Source organism: Aspergillus vadensis (assembly GCF_003184925.1).
Source record: "Aspergillus vadensis CBS 113365 unplaced genomic scaffold BO88scaffold_2, whole genome shotgun sequence".
Taxonomy (NCBI): domain Eukaryota; kingdom Fungi; phylum Ascomycota; class Eurotiomycetes; order Eurotiales; family Aspergillaceae; genus Aspergillus; species Aspergillus vadensis.
Window position 1 is genome coordinate 1,823,682 of NW_020292040.1, and position 14,143 is coordinate 1,837,824.

Genomic DNA, 14,143 nt, shown 5'->3' on the forward strand with positions numbered 1-14,143 from the left:
CGCTTGCTCCTTGGATAGGAGGACTGGCCATCTACCGGTCATAGTGCATAGACTGGAGATAGAGCTCGTCTGTTCTTGAGAGCGCGTGCATTGGATAGGCCACAGTGTCTAGAAATTTCCAACAACCAGAATGAGTGAAGAGTGAAGGGGTATTGTACATGTAAAAATCTATATACAGGCTCTTGTCGTGCGTGAGAACATCGTGATAATAATACATGGTTATATGGTACACATGTCTGTCGAAATAACACCGACGATTTTACTAAGGTTTCCAAGTCAGTGAAAAGCAACAACGTAGGTATCAAACGCGTTCCTAGTTTGAAACGTCTGGTAGTGCGTCTAGGCGGATGCCGCGGCATCCTGCGCGTCCATAGCAGCCTGGTCATTTTCACCAGAGACTCCCATGGAAAGCTTTCTCATGTCCCAGCCGTCCGATTCAATCCAATCCTTCTTTTCGCCGAGAAGGCACACGGAACGCTGCGAGCCCTGGACCAAGAAGGACTCAGCTGCTTCATTGACATCCTTAGCCGTGACATCAAGGACCTGCTCTCTCCAGCGCTGATCCATCTCATGAGTCACGCCGCTCATGAAATATCTCGCACCCTCTTCATCAACGCTCATTGGAGCGTCGAGACCCTGGAAGATGCCCAGTTTCGCCTCGTTGAGCTCCCGTTCAGACCAAGCTCGGTCCCTGGCAAAGACACCACTGTTCTGGAAGACCTTCAGGGTGTTAACAGGGTTCGGATCCCGGTAACTAGTGAAAGCGAACATTCCCTTCACCGGACCATTCATGGCACTCGCGCCATAGGCGCCGCCTTTCTCGCGAATCTCTGGGTGGAGGTAGTTATGTGTTAGAAGCTGAGAGAGGACGCTAAGCGATGCACTGGATGAGCTGGTGAAAGGGACGGTTTGCATAGCCAAGCCTGAGTAGTAGACCTTATAAGGCATGTCATAGAAAGCCTTGTGGGCACCCAAGCCGAGAGCTGAAATACTGGGTGTAGATGTCGGTGAGCGGACTTGTGGTAGGCCCGTAAGCCACTTCTGTAGCACGGACTCATTTTGCTTGGCGCTGCTCTGTTCACAGACCATCCGAACACGGAGACCGGAGGATTTAGAAATAGCAAATGACTGAATTTGGCGAAGCTTCTCAATCAACTCCGCAAGGCGTTCTGGCGAGGTCTCTGCATCTCGCAGCAGATTAGCTGTAGCTTGCAACTGCGCAAGGCCAGATTGTTGCTCTTGAACCCAGAAGCTACGTGAAAGCCCTGCTGCAGCGGCATTAAGGGCATAACGATGACCTGAACCAGCCACTGCATCCAAGGCGCCGTTGGTCGTCAGTCGCAGCAGTTCCTGAATCATGGCTGGCGCACTGGGACTAGTGAAGTCGGTCTCAGTGACAAGTGTAGTCATGATCTCCAGCATCTCGGGGATGTTCTTGTCCAGAGCGAAACCAGAGAACTGAAGACCCTCGGCGAACTTTCCAAGCTGCGTCGGGGATGATACATGGAAGGAGGATGTGGAGATTCCACCCGTCTTCAATTTGATGATGTCCTCCCACTGCTCCATTGACTTGCTGGCTGTGCCCAGACGCATTATGCAGTCATTGAACAGTGGCATCAAGAGACGTAGATCATCTGGCAGATCTTCAAACGCGTTCAGCGCTTGGAAGTATGTTAAACCGTTGGTAGGAGCCTCGCGCCAGACGACGTCTACGCCGTCAACCTTCGACTCTCGAACAGGCTTGCGCTCTTTCTCCCGAGAAATATCAGCAACACGAAGGGAAGGAAGGCATGACAAGTCTGCGTTCTGTGCCTCCTCTTGGGTCTTCAACAGCTGAAGCTCTTCCTCTGTCAGCTTGGCGACTACCTTCTCCAGGGAGCCATGCTGCTCAATGAGCTGGTTGAACTTTTCCTCCTTCCGAACCATTTCTTGTTCGTCCAGCTCTTGGTTCCAAGTAGGACTGCCGACCATTGTGAAGGTTAGGCAATTGTCATTCATGAGATACTTCTGCATTAGGGACTCCAGGTAGCCCCCCTTCTCATATCTGCTCTTGAACTCATCAATGACCTCATTCCAGGCGAGTTCCTTCATGGGATTGGAGCCATTGAACCATGAGGAGATGGTTTTTTCCATGACACCGATACCAAAGTTGGCAGTCTTATGTCTTAGAGCAAGTTCCAATTGGTGAAGGAAACCCCGAACCTTCTCGTCACTGAAGCCAGTGGCTAGACACTCCTGGAAGACCTGTTGAATGGCACCTTTGACTTTAGGTGCTTCTTCTGCACTCACACCGGTAACACCAGCTGAGAACACGGGCACACGACCTGAAGCGTCAAGGCCCGTATTAGGAGTGAATGAAGACCCTAAGCCACTTTCGATCAAGGCTCGATACAAAGGCGACCCATACCCGTCGAGGAGCAGCGAGGAGAGAATACCGGCCGAAAACGTCTCGACAACATCAGCAGCATCCCCCATATACCATGAAGTCGACGTTTTGTGCTGTTTGTCTTCGCTGGCGAATGTGTCGATCGGCCCCGAAACAGTCACACTCTGAGAACCTTTAGAGAGATCGATCGGTAGCTTGACAGCTGTGTCAGCCTCTCCCTTTTGGAAGCCATCCAGCACACCCCCAATTTGTTGGAGATGAGCGCTCAGTGGCATATCACCATAGGTGAAAATCTTGGCATTGCTGGGGTGGTAGTTGCGCTTCGAAAATTCGACCAACTGTTTGTGGGTCAAATCGGTGATGTACTGAGGGTCTCCTCCAGAGTTGTTGAGCGCGGGAATGATATTCTCCTTGTACTTGATGTAGTAGAGGTAATTGGCGTCCGAAATTTGGCCCTTCATCTCGTTGTAGACGACACCTTTGAAAAGAATGTCCTCAGGCTTCTGGTCCGCCTGCGATTGCTCTCCGCGGGCCAGTATGGCGCGAGGATCTTCCGGACCTAGCCGCCATCCTTCCTGTCTGAAATCTTCTTCCTTCAACAACGGATGGAACGTGGCGTCAAGATAGACCGAGAGGAGATTCTGGAAGTCTTGCGGGTTTGTCGTGGCGAAAGGGTAGGTGGTATGATCAGCGGAGGTGAAAGCGTTCATAAAGTTTGAAAGAGACCGAGGTAGCATCTTGAAAAAAGGGTCGCGGATGGGATATCTAGGTAGAAAGAATCCTGTTTAGTCCTCGGGCCCAGTATGTCACGCATTCTACGTATGTCAAGGAACACTCACTTTTCACTTCCGCAAAGTGTAGTATGCTCCAAGATATGCGGCACGCCAGTAGCATCTGGGGGATTCGTCTTGAACCCGATACCGAAGACATTGTTCTTGTCTTCTCTAGCCACGTGGATGTAGTCGGCATCGGTTTTGTCATGCTTCAAGCGGATTGCTGTAAGGTGCAGTTCTGGAACGTGCTTCTTCTCCTGAACAGTAAACCCATGGATCCCCTCACCAATCTCCGGAAAGTTCTCAAGGCTTGTGACAGTCGAAGCAGATCTTCTTATCTGGCTCCAGCGGAGTAGAGCGCTATCCGATCTCAGTAAACGTCCGGGTTTCTGCAAGGCCGGAGCTGACCTCCGGCCTGCCCTTAACGATGAACGCAACATAGCGTTACTTTGAAGATGGTAGCCAAGCCTAGAAACAGCAAAAGACTGACGGTCACCGGCTTGACTCTCACGGCGTGACGTACTTTAGCGAGTCCGCTGCCGGGGATTAGGGTACCAAAGGTGGTCGGAAATGGCGGTCCCGAGCGGACCGGGGTTAAGCGCAAAAGACTAGGATACGCAACCAATTGGCCACACCGAGCACGATATCAGATAGATAAAGCGAGTGACGTGCCGTGGAAGCATTCGAGGATGGAATGCAAAAGTGGATGGAGAAGGGAGGAAAAAGAAAGGAAGGCAAAGCGACAGATCGGGCCTGCTATTCGGAAGGCGGACCGTGAATTAGAAAGGCGCCAAGAGAAGTTTTCAAAAGAGGCTAGTGCAGGTCAAGTGCGCATCCCCCCTCTTACGACTATTCAATCCTCCCCGGCAAGATCCTCAAGCCGTCCGGCGTTCATTAGTCGACTCCGTCGCCAAACTGCCTTTTGACTCTCAAGACACTCTGCAGGCTACTTACGCCGTGTGATTTCGGTCAGCTTGGCAGAACCGGGCTAGTAGAGGGCCTGAGGGATCCATTACCCACCGAGTTCTCCAAGTCTGGGAAAAGGCCACCCAGGTTCTCCGCTACACTGGACAGTCGAATCACTGAGTCACTGTCGATTACAATACTCCCCTGTCTATCCGCAGCTTCGTCTTCGAATCGGACTCGCTCCTGGTCGACTCGTTGCCACCGCTCCGTGGCGTGAATAGCGAATCCATTTCCCGCCAGTCCTAGCCAACCGTTCCGGCTTCGCAATTTTCGTTTTCGTGGATTAGCCACGCGACCACCGCCAACGCAATCGCTCTACGATAACTCGACTCGATCCCCATTCTAAAAGCTAGGAGCAATGTCTGCTGCAGCAATGTCGAAAAAGAACAAGGGGAAGAAGGTCGCAGACCCCAATGAGACATCCAAGCTCTTGGCTGCCAAAATATCGCAGTTGGAGCAAGATGCCGCTGGAGAAAAGGATCAGGAGGCCGAAATCGGTGCGTCTTTCTCATGAGTGCTGGAAAACTTGGACTAGTAGTTGTTTCATGAACGGGGGGGCTAATGACCGTTTGCCTATAGAGCGCGAAGTCAAGAAGGCTACGAGGGACCTGAACCAACTCCTTAGCAATATCGAATCTCCGATGACACGGCTCGAGACGGTTCATAAGAAATACACCGAACTACTGGCCGATATGAAGAAGCTAGATCGCGACTACTCCAAAAGCAAGAAGCGGGCCGATCAACTGCAGAAAGATCAGGACAAGGGCAAATCCGAGTTGAACAAAACCGTTACTATGAAGGATAAATTAGAAAAGCTGTGTAGGGAGCTTACCAAGGAAAATAAGAAGGTCAAGGTAGGTTGGTCCAAGCTCTACAGCACTACTGTCGCGCTACATCACGTAGGGAGATGACTAAACGAGATGGTTCATAGGATGAGAACAAGAAGCTTGAGGAAACTGAAAAGAAAGCGCGGCTTATTGTCAACGAACGCCTCGATTCTCTGCTATATGATATTCAAGACGTCATGGCCGCCAAAGGAAATCCCCGCAGTGAGAAAGCGGACATTGACCTAGACGAAGCGTGAGTTGCGGCTGTCTGCTTGATGTAGTCGTTTATCTCTGACTCTCTATCATAGTCTGCGCGCAAAGATTAAAACTATTGGCGAGAAGTTTGAAATGCGCGAGTTACATTACAAGGCACTCCTTCGCAGCAAGGATGCCGAGATACAATGCCTTACCGCCAAGTACGAAGAGCAGCGCCGTACAGCCGAGAATGAAGCCGCTCGTTGTCGTGCTCTAAGCTCCCAGGTCTCTACCTTCTCGCATACCGAAGCCGAACTACGCAGTCAATTAAACATCTACGTGGAAAAGTTCAAGCAGGTATGGACCGATGTCGATGGCTTGCTCGGCCTCAGCCTCGTTTTGACCGCTGGTAATAATAATATCGCAGGTGGAGGATACGCTGAACAACAGCAACGAGCTTTTTCTTACGTTTCGCAAAGAAATGGAAGAGATGTCCAAAAAGACGAAACGGCTAGAGAAGGAAAACCACACCCTCACACGGAAGCACGATCAAACGAACCGCAACATACTCGAGATGGCGGAGGAGCGCACAAGGAATCATGAGGAGTTAGAAAAGTGGCGCAAGAAAAGCCATCATTTGGAAGCACTCTGTCGTCGCATGCAAGCCCAGGGTCGCGGGCAAGGACTTGCTGCGGATTTGGATGGCGATGACGAGGGGACGGAGAGTGAATATGATGAGGACTATGAGGATGAGGAAGATGATGAAGGAATCAGCGATGATGACTACGAGCTCGACAGTCCGGATGGCGACATGAACGGAGACCGCAATATTCCCCAGCAACCCGAAAAGCCAGTATTCGGGCCTCCTCCGCCCCCGAATTTGCTGGAAGCGCGAGCCAACGGAAATAAGGCAATGATCAATGGATGCCACTAATGCAATTTTCATCAATGTCATGTTCTCGTTGTTCATGTTTCCTTGGGCTTGTGACCAACAACGATTGCGAAGTCTTCGCCATTTGCGCTGGCAATGCCGCAATCGTCTCGGGTGTTCTTTACTTCTCTGTTCAGCTGCGTGGTAGTTGGCCTTGATGAGTTGAAAAATATGCCTCCCTGAGAGCGTGCACTGACAATTGCGCAGTGTGGCGCTGGTCGCTCGGGGTCTCTCCTGTCTCCGTATGCAGATCTTGTAGCGGTTCGGCTCTTTAAAGATAGGTTGCCCTGCTCATTTAGGTTACTGTCCGCCTAGAATTGCAACATGCACCACCACAGCTGTGGAGGTTTTGCAAGTCGTGGTCCTGACTTTTGTTCGCTTTTCCATTTCGTGTACTTGTACATGCTAGATCACTAACATCTAAACGTACTTATTACGCTATCATGAAAATTATTTGCAATACCAATATCATGTCACATATACCAGCATCCTTGGAAAAGATAAAGCAGAGCTGATGCCTCAATCAAAGTCTACTCGGCGGACCGTTAATATAGGATCCTCCCTTCTTCAGCATATCCACAGCCTGCTGGACCATCTCCCGGACAATCACACCAGCAGGTTTGATCTCCCGAATAATTGCCGAAACATCGCCCATCAAAAACGGCACATCGACATCCTTATCGTTCTTGAAGTCGTGCTCAATAGGAACGATACCTTGGGCCGTCAATCTAGCAATGTCTTCGGGGCGCTTCTCCCACTCCTTGATGTATTCATTAGGAAGCATGCGCAGCGGCCTCCCAGAGATGACTAACGTCCGTTTGGTCTCTCCATACTGCGCACCAACAACAGCCTCCTTATGCAAGCGACTCGCACCACTTTCCTCCGAAGCAACAAACCTAGTTCCTACCCAAACCCCCGCGGCGCCCAGCATCAATGCCGCAGCCAAGCTTCGGCCATCATTGACACCACCTGCAGCAACAACCAACGCAGGCTGTCCCGTCAACGGGCTCTTATACTTCTTCGCCACATCCACCACCGCCGGTATGAGCACTGAAAACGGAATCTCGCCCGTATGACCACCTCCCTCACCTCCTTGCGCACAAACGATATCCACGCCTAGCTTGAACGCCTTTTCAGCGTGCTTGGGTGCCCCGACCATGTTCATGATCAGGATGCCTGCATCATGGAGCCGCTTAATGACTCGCTCTGGTGGCACACCAACTGCACAGACAAAAAGCTTGGCTCCGTGCGAGATAACCACGTCGATGAGCTGGTCCAGCTGCCCGTGGGTGTAGTCATGGTTTGTGGCCCGTGCTCCTCCGCCGACCTGCGGCAAGGCCAAATCAACGCCAAATGGTAGCGAAGGATCCTTGAGAAGTGATTTGAGTTCGGTCAGGATTTCAGATAGTTGTTCGGGGGTATAGCCTAGCCCGCCAACTGTTCCCAGACCACCTGCGTTGGAGACTGCGGCGGCAAGAGGTGCTCCGGATGCACGAGCCATGCCTGCCAGCAGGACTGGGTGCTGAATATTCAGCAATGAGCAAAGGGGGGTCTGGAGAGACATGGTTTCTGAAGTGAGAAAAAGGGACTGTGTAGTGGTAGTTTGGTGGAGCTATTGTATAGAAAATTAACCGTCTAGCAATTGAACAATGGGATGCGGTCAGCAATGTACTCTCTCGCTAATAAACGAACAAGCCTACCTAATGGACTGTAAAGCGGGTTGGTTTCAGATCAAAAGTCTCCTCTAGAACCTGAAATCGTATCAATATGAACAAATCCATTGTTGGATGATTTCCTTCCCTGAGCATAAGTATCCTAGTGCAGAGCATATGATCCGCGGTGCAAGCAGGGAAACTGGCTTGTGCCTGAGGAGCTCAAATGCGGGGAAGCGGAGCTCCAAGGCGTTAGACCCGGCCGGACCGAGGCATTGGCCTCTGCTGGCTCTTGCCACTCGGGCCACATTGTGCATCTTCCTGTCTTCAACATGGCGCTAACCCCAGTGATAATGGCTGATCATAAGAACTGAGTTCCTGAATTATGCGGGGTTGTGTCGTGTGCATATTTTCGGGCTAGCACAAGTAAGCTGCTGCTATAGACACTAAGGGACGCTGTGTTGGTGGCCGCGGTTTGTTTACGCTTTTCATTTCGGGGTATTAACATATGTTTTGAATTATTGACTTGGGCTCAAAGCTCTATAACTACTACAAAATCGCTAATGAAAGGCACACAAATCACATGCCTGCAATGAGAAAATGACGTTATTTAAAATCGGAATAAAGCAGACCAAAGACCCTAATCGGACACAGCAGGTATGGTCACAGATGCAGTATACCCAGCAGAATTGAAAGCAAGAAGCCGCCTAAAGTTAAGGTCATATCCTTATTTGCTGTTGCAGCTTGTGTTGCTTCCATGATCACCTGTGCTCCCGTCACTGTCCCCGACATAATCGCAATGTTCTTCCTTGGCCTAGTAAGAAATCTATCAGCTATACAACTCTTTGCCAAGTGCACCACACGAGCCGCTTACTCGTTTATGCCATTGCTTCCATCTTTCGATGATCCTTGCATGATTTCTGTCGGTATACTCGTACCGGTTACTGTCGTTGCTGCCGTTTCTTCATTTGATGGTGCAGAAGTTGTTAAGACCCGGTAGGGATAGGTGACAGCAGGACCTGGGGGTGGCTGATAGTAGCCTACCGCGCCTTGAGGCGCTGTTGCAAGAGATCCTGGAAGGCTCCTTCTGAATAGGTTCGAGTGCAGGCCGCGTAAAAACGCGTCGAGATACGCTGAGGTGACGATGCTCGCTATCAAACCGGCAAGTAGAAATCTGCGCAGCAGGTGGCCGAAAGGAAGTAGGACTCGCATTTTGACAAAAGACCACTATTCGAGTACAAAAATTATCTGCAATTAGCTGTCTTGAATATGGGTCAACAGTATGGGCAAAGAAACCCTGCTAAACAGGGAAACCAAGCCCATACATATTGCACTGGACCAAAGCGTCAACATGGATGGGGCGCATTCCCATCCATTCGGCATGCCACACACAATGCCACATCCCTCGCTGACAATTTTCATCTTCCGGTATCCCGATGATGTTTTGAGTCATTCGGCTTTACTCGGATTGAAGGACACTGCTGCCACGGAGTAAACTTCCGGGAATCCATTCTCTAGAATGAAGGAAGGAATGCTTGAGCGCTTTAACGAAGGGATGGCGCGCTGGCGAAAAATGGACCAGACCATGAATCTATCAAGTTTCAGGTTCAGCATACCATTCTTGGCGCGAGAATTGTCCGCGATAATGAAAGCAAAAGTAAGTCTTCCTGTCTTGTGCAAAGACCTTCTTACCAGCCAAGACAGAAGTCCTTAACAGGCCGGTACTCAATGTCGAAGCAAACCGTCCAAGACCTGCTAGTTTCCTGGCTTATCGAAGGTGAGCTCTGTATAATCCGGACGAAGGCGACTATTTGGGTACCTCTTTCTTTGTTATGTTCTCCAGACAGGGTCGATAAGTGTGTTGTTCTACAGCGGAGACCGGGAGGCGCAGATCAGGATACAGAAGGTTCACTGGAGTCGCAAGTCCAGTCGACTCTCGTTACAGCTACTAATTTATTGATGCCTTGATCTCACCGAATGAGAAGCCAGTTAGACTCGCAGTCATTCTTCATATAATGTTATGAAACCGAGTTCAGTTGAACATTTCTAGCTTGCTGAACAACGGCCTGAACAACAGCCATTGCAGGTTCAAAGATAATGGATGATGCAGTAGTTCTATAAAAGTGGACCATAATTGACAGTAATATAAAACTGGTTCCATTTTACCATAAGAATAACAGCTTTCGATCCCAGTGAGTTGTGAAGGACTTCGGCAAGTTGCCTGCTTTCCAGCGGTGGAGAACCCCAAAGCGGTACTGTAATTACGCGACGCCAAAAGACGCGTGATCGCGTAGGCGGAAGAAGCACAGGACAAAAGCTCCCAGCACCAACTGCATCAAACAACATCACTCAATTACGTTGTCGTTGTCGCTCATATGAGCTTACACTGGATATAAATATTCAAGTGTAATTGGATAAATAAAGGCCAGAATGGCAAGCAGCGACGAGTTCCTGCGCCCTCCCAGGTTCGTTCTCCCGCATGTTAATCTTCTTGATTGTTCAGTTTATCAAATATGAAGTCTAACTGTCAATGCCGCACCTTTAGCAATGAAGAATTTGACGCAGTCACTCGTGTACCCTCGCATTATAATTCTCTAGATACATTTCGACTGGGAAGCGGCCAGGATCGGCATTACCAGCAGCAATATGGCGACATGTACTTCTTGCGACTGGCGAAACTCAAGCCCGCGGTTGAAGAGATTGCAGTCGAAGCATGGGAAGGTTTCAGTGTAAGACCGATCGCATCCATCGCATTTCGAAATCTCGGATGGGAGATCTAATAATATGCACATTGGAAATTGGTTCGCTGACATGTCTTGGTTCGGTGACCAGATCGCTGGAGAAAATGCGCGCCGCGTGGAAAGAGTCCTCGACGTGAGGCAGGGAGAACTTTGCTGGGTCGCAGGAACGATATATATGGACATGCCATTGAAGCCGAATATTTTGGACGATCTTACGAAAGAGGTGATATACTATACTGCCAATTTGCGTACGGCTCTCATTCTAACTTTGGCATTAGAACTATACGTTAGCACCACCTCCGCGACCGACCTACCAAGATCCTGCTCATCCGGAGTTGACACAAATCATGTTGGAAGATGAGTCCGGCCGACTGCGCCTGACTGGAAGCATGCTCCGGAATACGCAGCTATGTACAGGAGCTATCATTGCAGTCCTGGGAACTGAGAACGCCAACGGAGACTTTGAGGTTATAGATACCAAAGTGCCTGATCTACCGCAACAGCCCCGCCGATGGGGAAAAGATACACTGGACGCACCACAGGGAGCCAGCAAGGGTAAGATTGCGTTTGTGAGTGGTCTAGGGATCACCGGAACTTCGAGCGATACTCTTGCTTTGGAACTTCTGGCAGATTATTTGCTTGGTTATACCGGTGGTGCTTCTGAAGGAGCACTACCTGATGCTTCTGCAATCACAAGGTTGATTATTGCGGGAAATTCGGTCGGAGCAAGTATGACTACGGACGTCAACGCCGATAGTTCTACAAAGAAGAGGACCGGTCCGAAGAAGTACGGGTATGATGCTTCTGCTTACAATGCATCGCCTATCACACGGCTTGATTCTTTCCTAGCGGAGATCCTGCCTAGTATGCCCGTTACACTAATGCCAGGCGAGTCTGACCCGGCAAATTTCTCTCTCCCTCAACAGGGAATCCACCGTGCTATGTTCCCGCAGGCTAGGGCATACTGTGCTCCGCCTCCTGCTGGTGATAACAAGCAAGAGCCAGGTTGGTTCGACAGTGTAACGAATCCGTGGGAAGGAGACGTGGAGGGCTGGCGCCTATGGGGTAGCAGTGGGCAGAACGTGGATGACATCCTCCGGTATCTGAATTTCGCCGATGAGGAAGGAAATGTGGCCGATGGTGCTGGCGATATAGAGGCGAGGATGAGAGTTATGGAGGCTATGCTGCGCTGGAGATGTGGAGTTCCCACTGCGCCCGATACTCTATGTAAGCTCCTATTTGGCCCCTTAATCCTACTGGTGCAAATGCTGATTCCCAGGAACAGGGTCCTATCCATTTCAAACGCACGATCCATTCATTATACAAACTTGCCCGCATATCTTCTTTGCCGGCAACCAGCCACAATTTAAGACAGCTGTGATCGAGGGTGATGCCCCACTGAAGCTGAACGGAGCCGACACAGAGATGACAGGCACAGATGACGATAACACATCTGGCCCTCGTGTGCGCCTTCTATCTATACCCAAATTCAAGGAAACCGGAGAATTAGTTTTGGTCGATACCGAGACCCTGGAGGTGGAGGTGGTGAAGTTTAGTACATTTGCCGGACAACAAGAGCAACAATGAGCGGCTGATACCAATAGCATATATTAATGAGATATAAGTCTTATGAGCTACTGCTTTGTTATTTCTTTCTCTTCTTATGATTTTACTAACACTGTTATGCTGGCTAAACCGGAAATCAGGGCTATCTGAGATTCTTGCCTAAACTGACGCGGGCGGTGCCAAGATCCGCGCGGAAAAGTCCAGACTCTTCAATTCAATCCTCTACCACCAAATATTGGGATCTGGAGAACCAGCTAGCTCAATAAGATATATTGACGTACACCTAAACGCACTCATCGGGCTACGGTCAACTGGTGAGCCAGGTATTTCGCCATGCTCCTCAACGCCAAGACAGGTATATCGGAGCATTGATTGCATGCGCCACCACACAAGCAGGCTAATCAAGTCCCCTCTATAGCCATTTCCACCTCCACGGTGCTTCTAGTCCCATACTCCAAATGGCACGTTCCAAGATACCACGAATGGATGAAAGATGAGGTAAATACGTAACCTTTCTAGACAGACAAACCCCAATCGTAAATATCCGAATATTGTACCCTACAATTACTGACCTGCCATATTAGGAAATTCAAGAAGCAACCGCATCCGAACCCCTCTCTATAGAGGAAGAATACGCCATGCAACAAAGCTGGCGCCAAGACCCAGACAAGTTGACATTCATTGTCTGTCTCCCATCACCATCATTTCAAGGAGAAACCTCAACACCCACCATTAAAGACACAGACGACGCCCCAGACCGAATGGTCGGAGACATCAACCTATTCCTTCGTGTCGACGACGGCGAAGAAGGCGACGCGGAGCCCCAGATTATCGGGGAAATCGAATTAATGATAGCTGAGAAGAATAATCAGCGCAAAGGCTTCGGGAAAGCCGCGCTTAACACCTTCCTACGGTACATCGTTGACCATGAAGCGCAGATCTTGGATGAGTTTGTTAGCAGGGATGAAACCGCCGCAACAGCAATGAAGGGAGTGGAGGTGGTGCCTAAATTTGCTTGTCTGAGTGTGAAGATTGGCCAGGCTAATGAGCGGAGTTTGGCGCTGTTTGAGGGTGCTATGTTTAGGAAGGTTACTGAGGAGCCGAATTATTTTGGGGAGTTTGAGCTGAGGAGGGAGAGGGAGGCGCTGGGTCGGGATATGGTTGATGTGAGTTTGAAGAGGGCTGGGGTGTCGGGGTATGCTGAGGTGGGTTACGAGACGGTGGAGTGATTATTGACTACGAGTGGCTCTGTCTTCGTTGTTGTTATAGATGGGTGTAGTTCTTAGATCAGATCATCCACTACTATGACATCGGTGGGCAGGGGCAGTCTGACTGGGTTGTAGATCCGTTTAAAGATCTCCATGCTCGTGATATGGTTGCATGTATGTATGCTGTCATAGCAATCGGTGAGGGCTTCACAGCATAGTCCGTATGTTACACGATAACTTACAGCATGCATAGTAATGCCAGGAACGCATACAACCCGCCCAATACTACCTACGAACTACAACCTAGAGAGTGGACAGCATTCCACCAAGGTTTGTTATGCCCGTCCAGACAACACAGCCTAACCAGAGCACACGCATTCATATCACATTATCAGGCGAAAGTCGAGGTATCATGGAATTTTCAACTGTTTTTCTCCATTACGTTGTATAGGATGCAAAGGTGCTCCGACAAAGCAAAACCCTTAGCAGAAAAGTTCCAGTCATGTAGGTCGTCCAGTTTCAGTGATCCGTGAAGGCATCTATCACAGTCCACTGGTAACCAGACGCGAAGAGACAACCAATCTGGTTCAGAGATCAATCACCCCTCCGTGTCGGCCCACAGAAGCAATCCTTGTCCATGCCAATTTCCTCATCGTAATCGACATTTGTATTCATGCTCCGACCATATTCCATGCGCCGACGACCTCCTCGCCGAGTCCCAATCTCAATGTGTTGATGAAGGTATTTACAGAGCCTTCTTCTTGTCTCCCTTGGAGACGTCGACAACCTTGAGAGCTGTAGGAGAGAACAATTGATGTTAGTGCTTGATCCATATGATGTCATGCAATATCCGAGGTCCACATCGGACATCCATCTCGAGTCGGAAACAAACGAATCC

General features: G+C 49.8%; 6 protein-coding genes across 6 annotated transcripts; 3 read left to right on the forward strand and 3 right to left on the reverse strand.

The window, feature by feature from the left end:
• Nucleotides 1-123: 123 nt before the first annotated feature.
• cym1 (pitrilysin family metalloprotease cym1) lies at nt 124-3,723 on the reverse strand. Its single transcript, XM_025701227.1, has 2 exons — nt 3,226-3,723; nt 124-3,151 (listed from the first exon to the last, which is right to left on the reverse strand). Exons 1-2 carry the CDS (start codon nt 3,597-3,599, stop codon nt 340-342), a joined length of 3,186 nt encoding a protein of 1,061 aa, XP_025567603.1. The 5' UTR covers nt 3,600-3,723; the 3' UTR covers nt 124-339.
• A 760-nt stretch (nt 3,724-4,483) lies between these two features.
• Nucleotides 4,484-6,419, forward strand: BO88DRAFT_468498 (taxilin; the record flags this gene model as incomplete). Its single annotated transcript, XM_025711566.1, has 5 exons — nt 4,484-4,622; nt 4,705-4,979; nt 5,057-5,205; nt 5,261-5,504; nt 5,575-6,419. The coding sequence occupies 5 exons, from the start codon at nt 4,484-4,486 to the stop codon at nt 6,079-6,081; spliced, it is 1,314 nt and encodes a 437-aa protein (XP_025567604.1). The 3' UTR covers nt 6,082-6,419.
• Nucleotides 6,420-6,451: 32 nt separating this feature from the next.
• Nucleotides 6,452-7,907, reverse strand: BO88DRAFT_357645 (NAD(P)H-dependent flavin oxidoreductase). Its single transcript, XM_025703770.1, has 2 exons — nt 7,779-7,907; nt 6,452-7,713 (listed from the first exon to the last, which is right to left on the reverse strand). The coding sequence occupies exon 2, from the start codon at nt 7,640-7,642 to the stop codon at nt 6,602-6,604; it is 1,041 nt and encodes a 346-aa protein (XP_025567605.1). The 5' UTR covers nt 7,643-7,713; nt 7,779-7,907; the 3' UTR covers nt 6,452-6,601.
• A 317-nt stretch (nt 7,908-8,224) lies between these two features.
• Nucleotides 8,225-9,009, reverse strand: BO88DRAFT_432169 (uncharacterized protein). The gene is made up of 2 exons (XM_025709343.1): nt 8,605-9,009; nt 8,225-8,544 (listed from the first exon to the last, which is right to left on the reverse strand). Exons 1-2 carry the CDS (start codon nt 8,940-8,942, stop codon nt 8,394-8,396), a joined length of 489 nt encoding a protein of 162 aa, XP_025567606.1. The 5' UTR covers nt 8,943-9,009; the 3' UTR covers nt 8,225-8,393.
• A 1,037-nt stretch (nt 9,010-10,046) lies between these two features.
• Nucleotides 10,047-12,115, forward strand: BO88DRAFT_105231 (DNA-directed DNA polymerase delta subunit POL31). The gene is made up of 5 exons (XM_025701228.1): nt 10,047-10,195; nt 10,276-10,459; nt 10,563-10,694; nt 10,750-11,698; nt 11,757-12,115. Exons 1-5 carry the CDS (start codon nt 10,161-10,163, stop codon nt 12,056-12,058), a joined length of 1,602 nt encoding a protein of 533 aa, XP_025567607.1. The 5' UTR covers nt 10,047-10,160; the 3' UTR covers nt 12,059-12,115.
• A 255-nt stretch (nt 12,116-12,370) lies between these two features.
• Nucleotides 12,371-13,266, forward strand: BO88DRAFT_449680 (uncharacterized protein; the record flags this gene model as incomplete). Its single annotated transcript, XM_025710513.1, has 3 exons — nt 12,371-12,392; nt 12,456-12,535; nt 12,622-13,266. 3 exons carry the CDS (start codon nt 12,371-12,373, stop codon nt 13,264-13,266), a joined length of 747 nt encoding a protein of 248 aa, XP_025567608.1.
• Nucleotides 13,267-14,143: the final 877 nt, after the last annotated feature.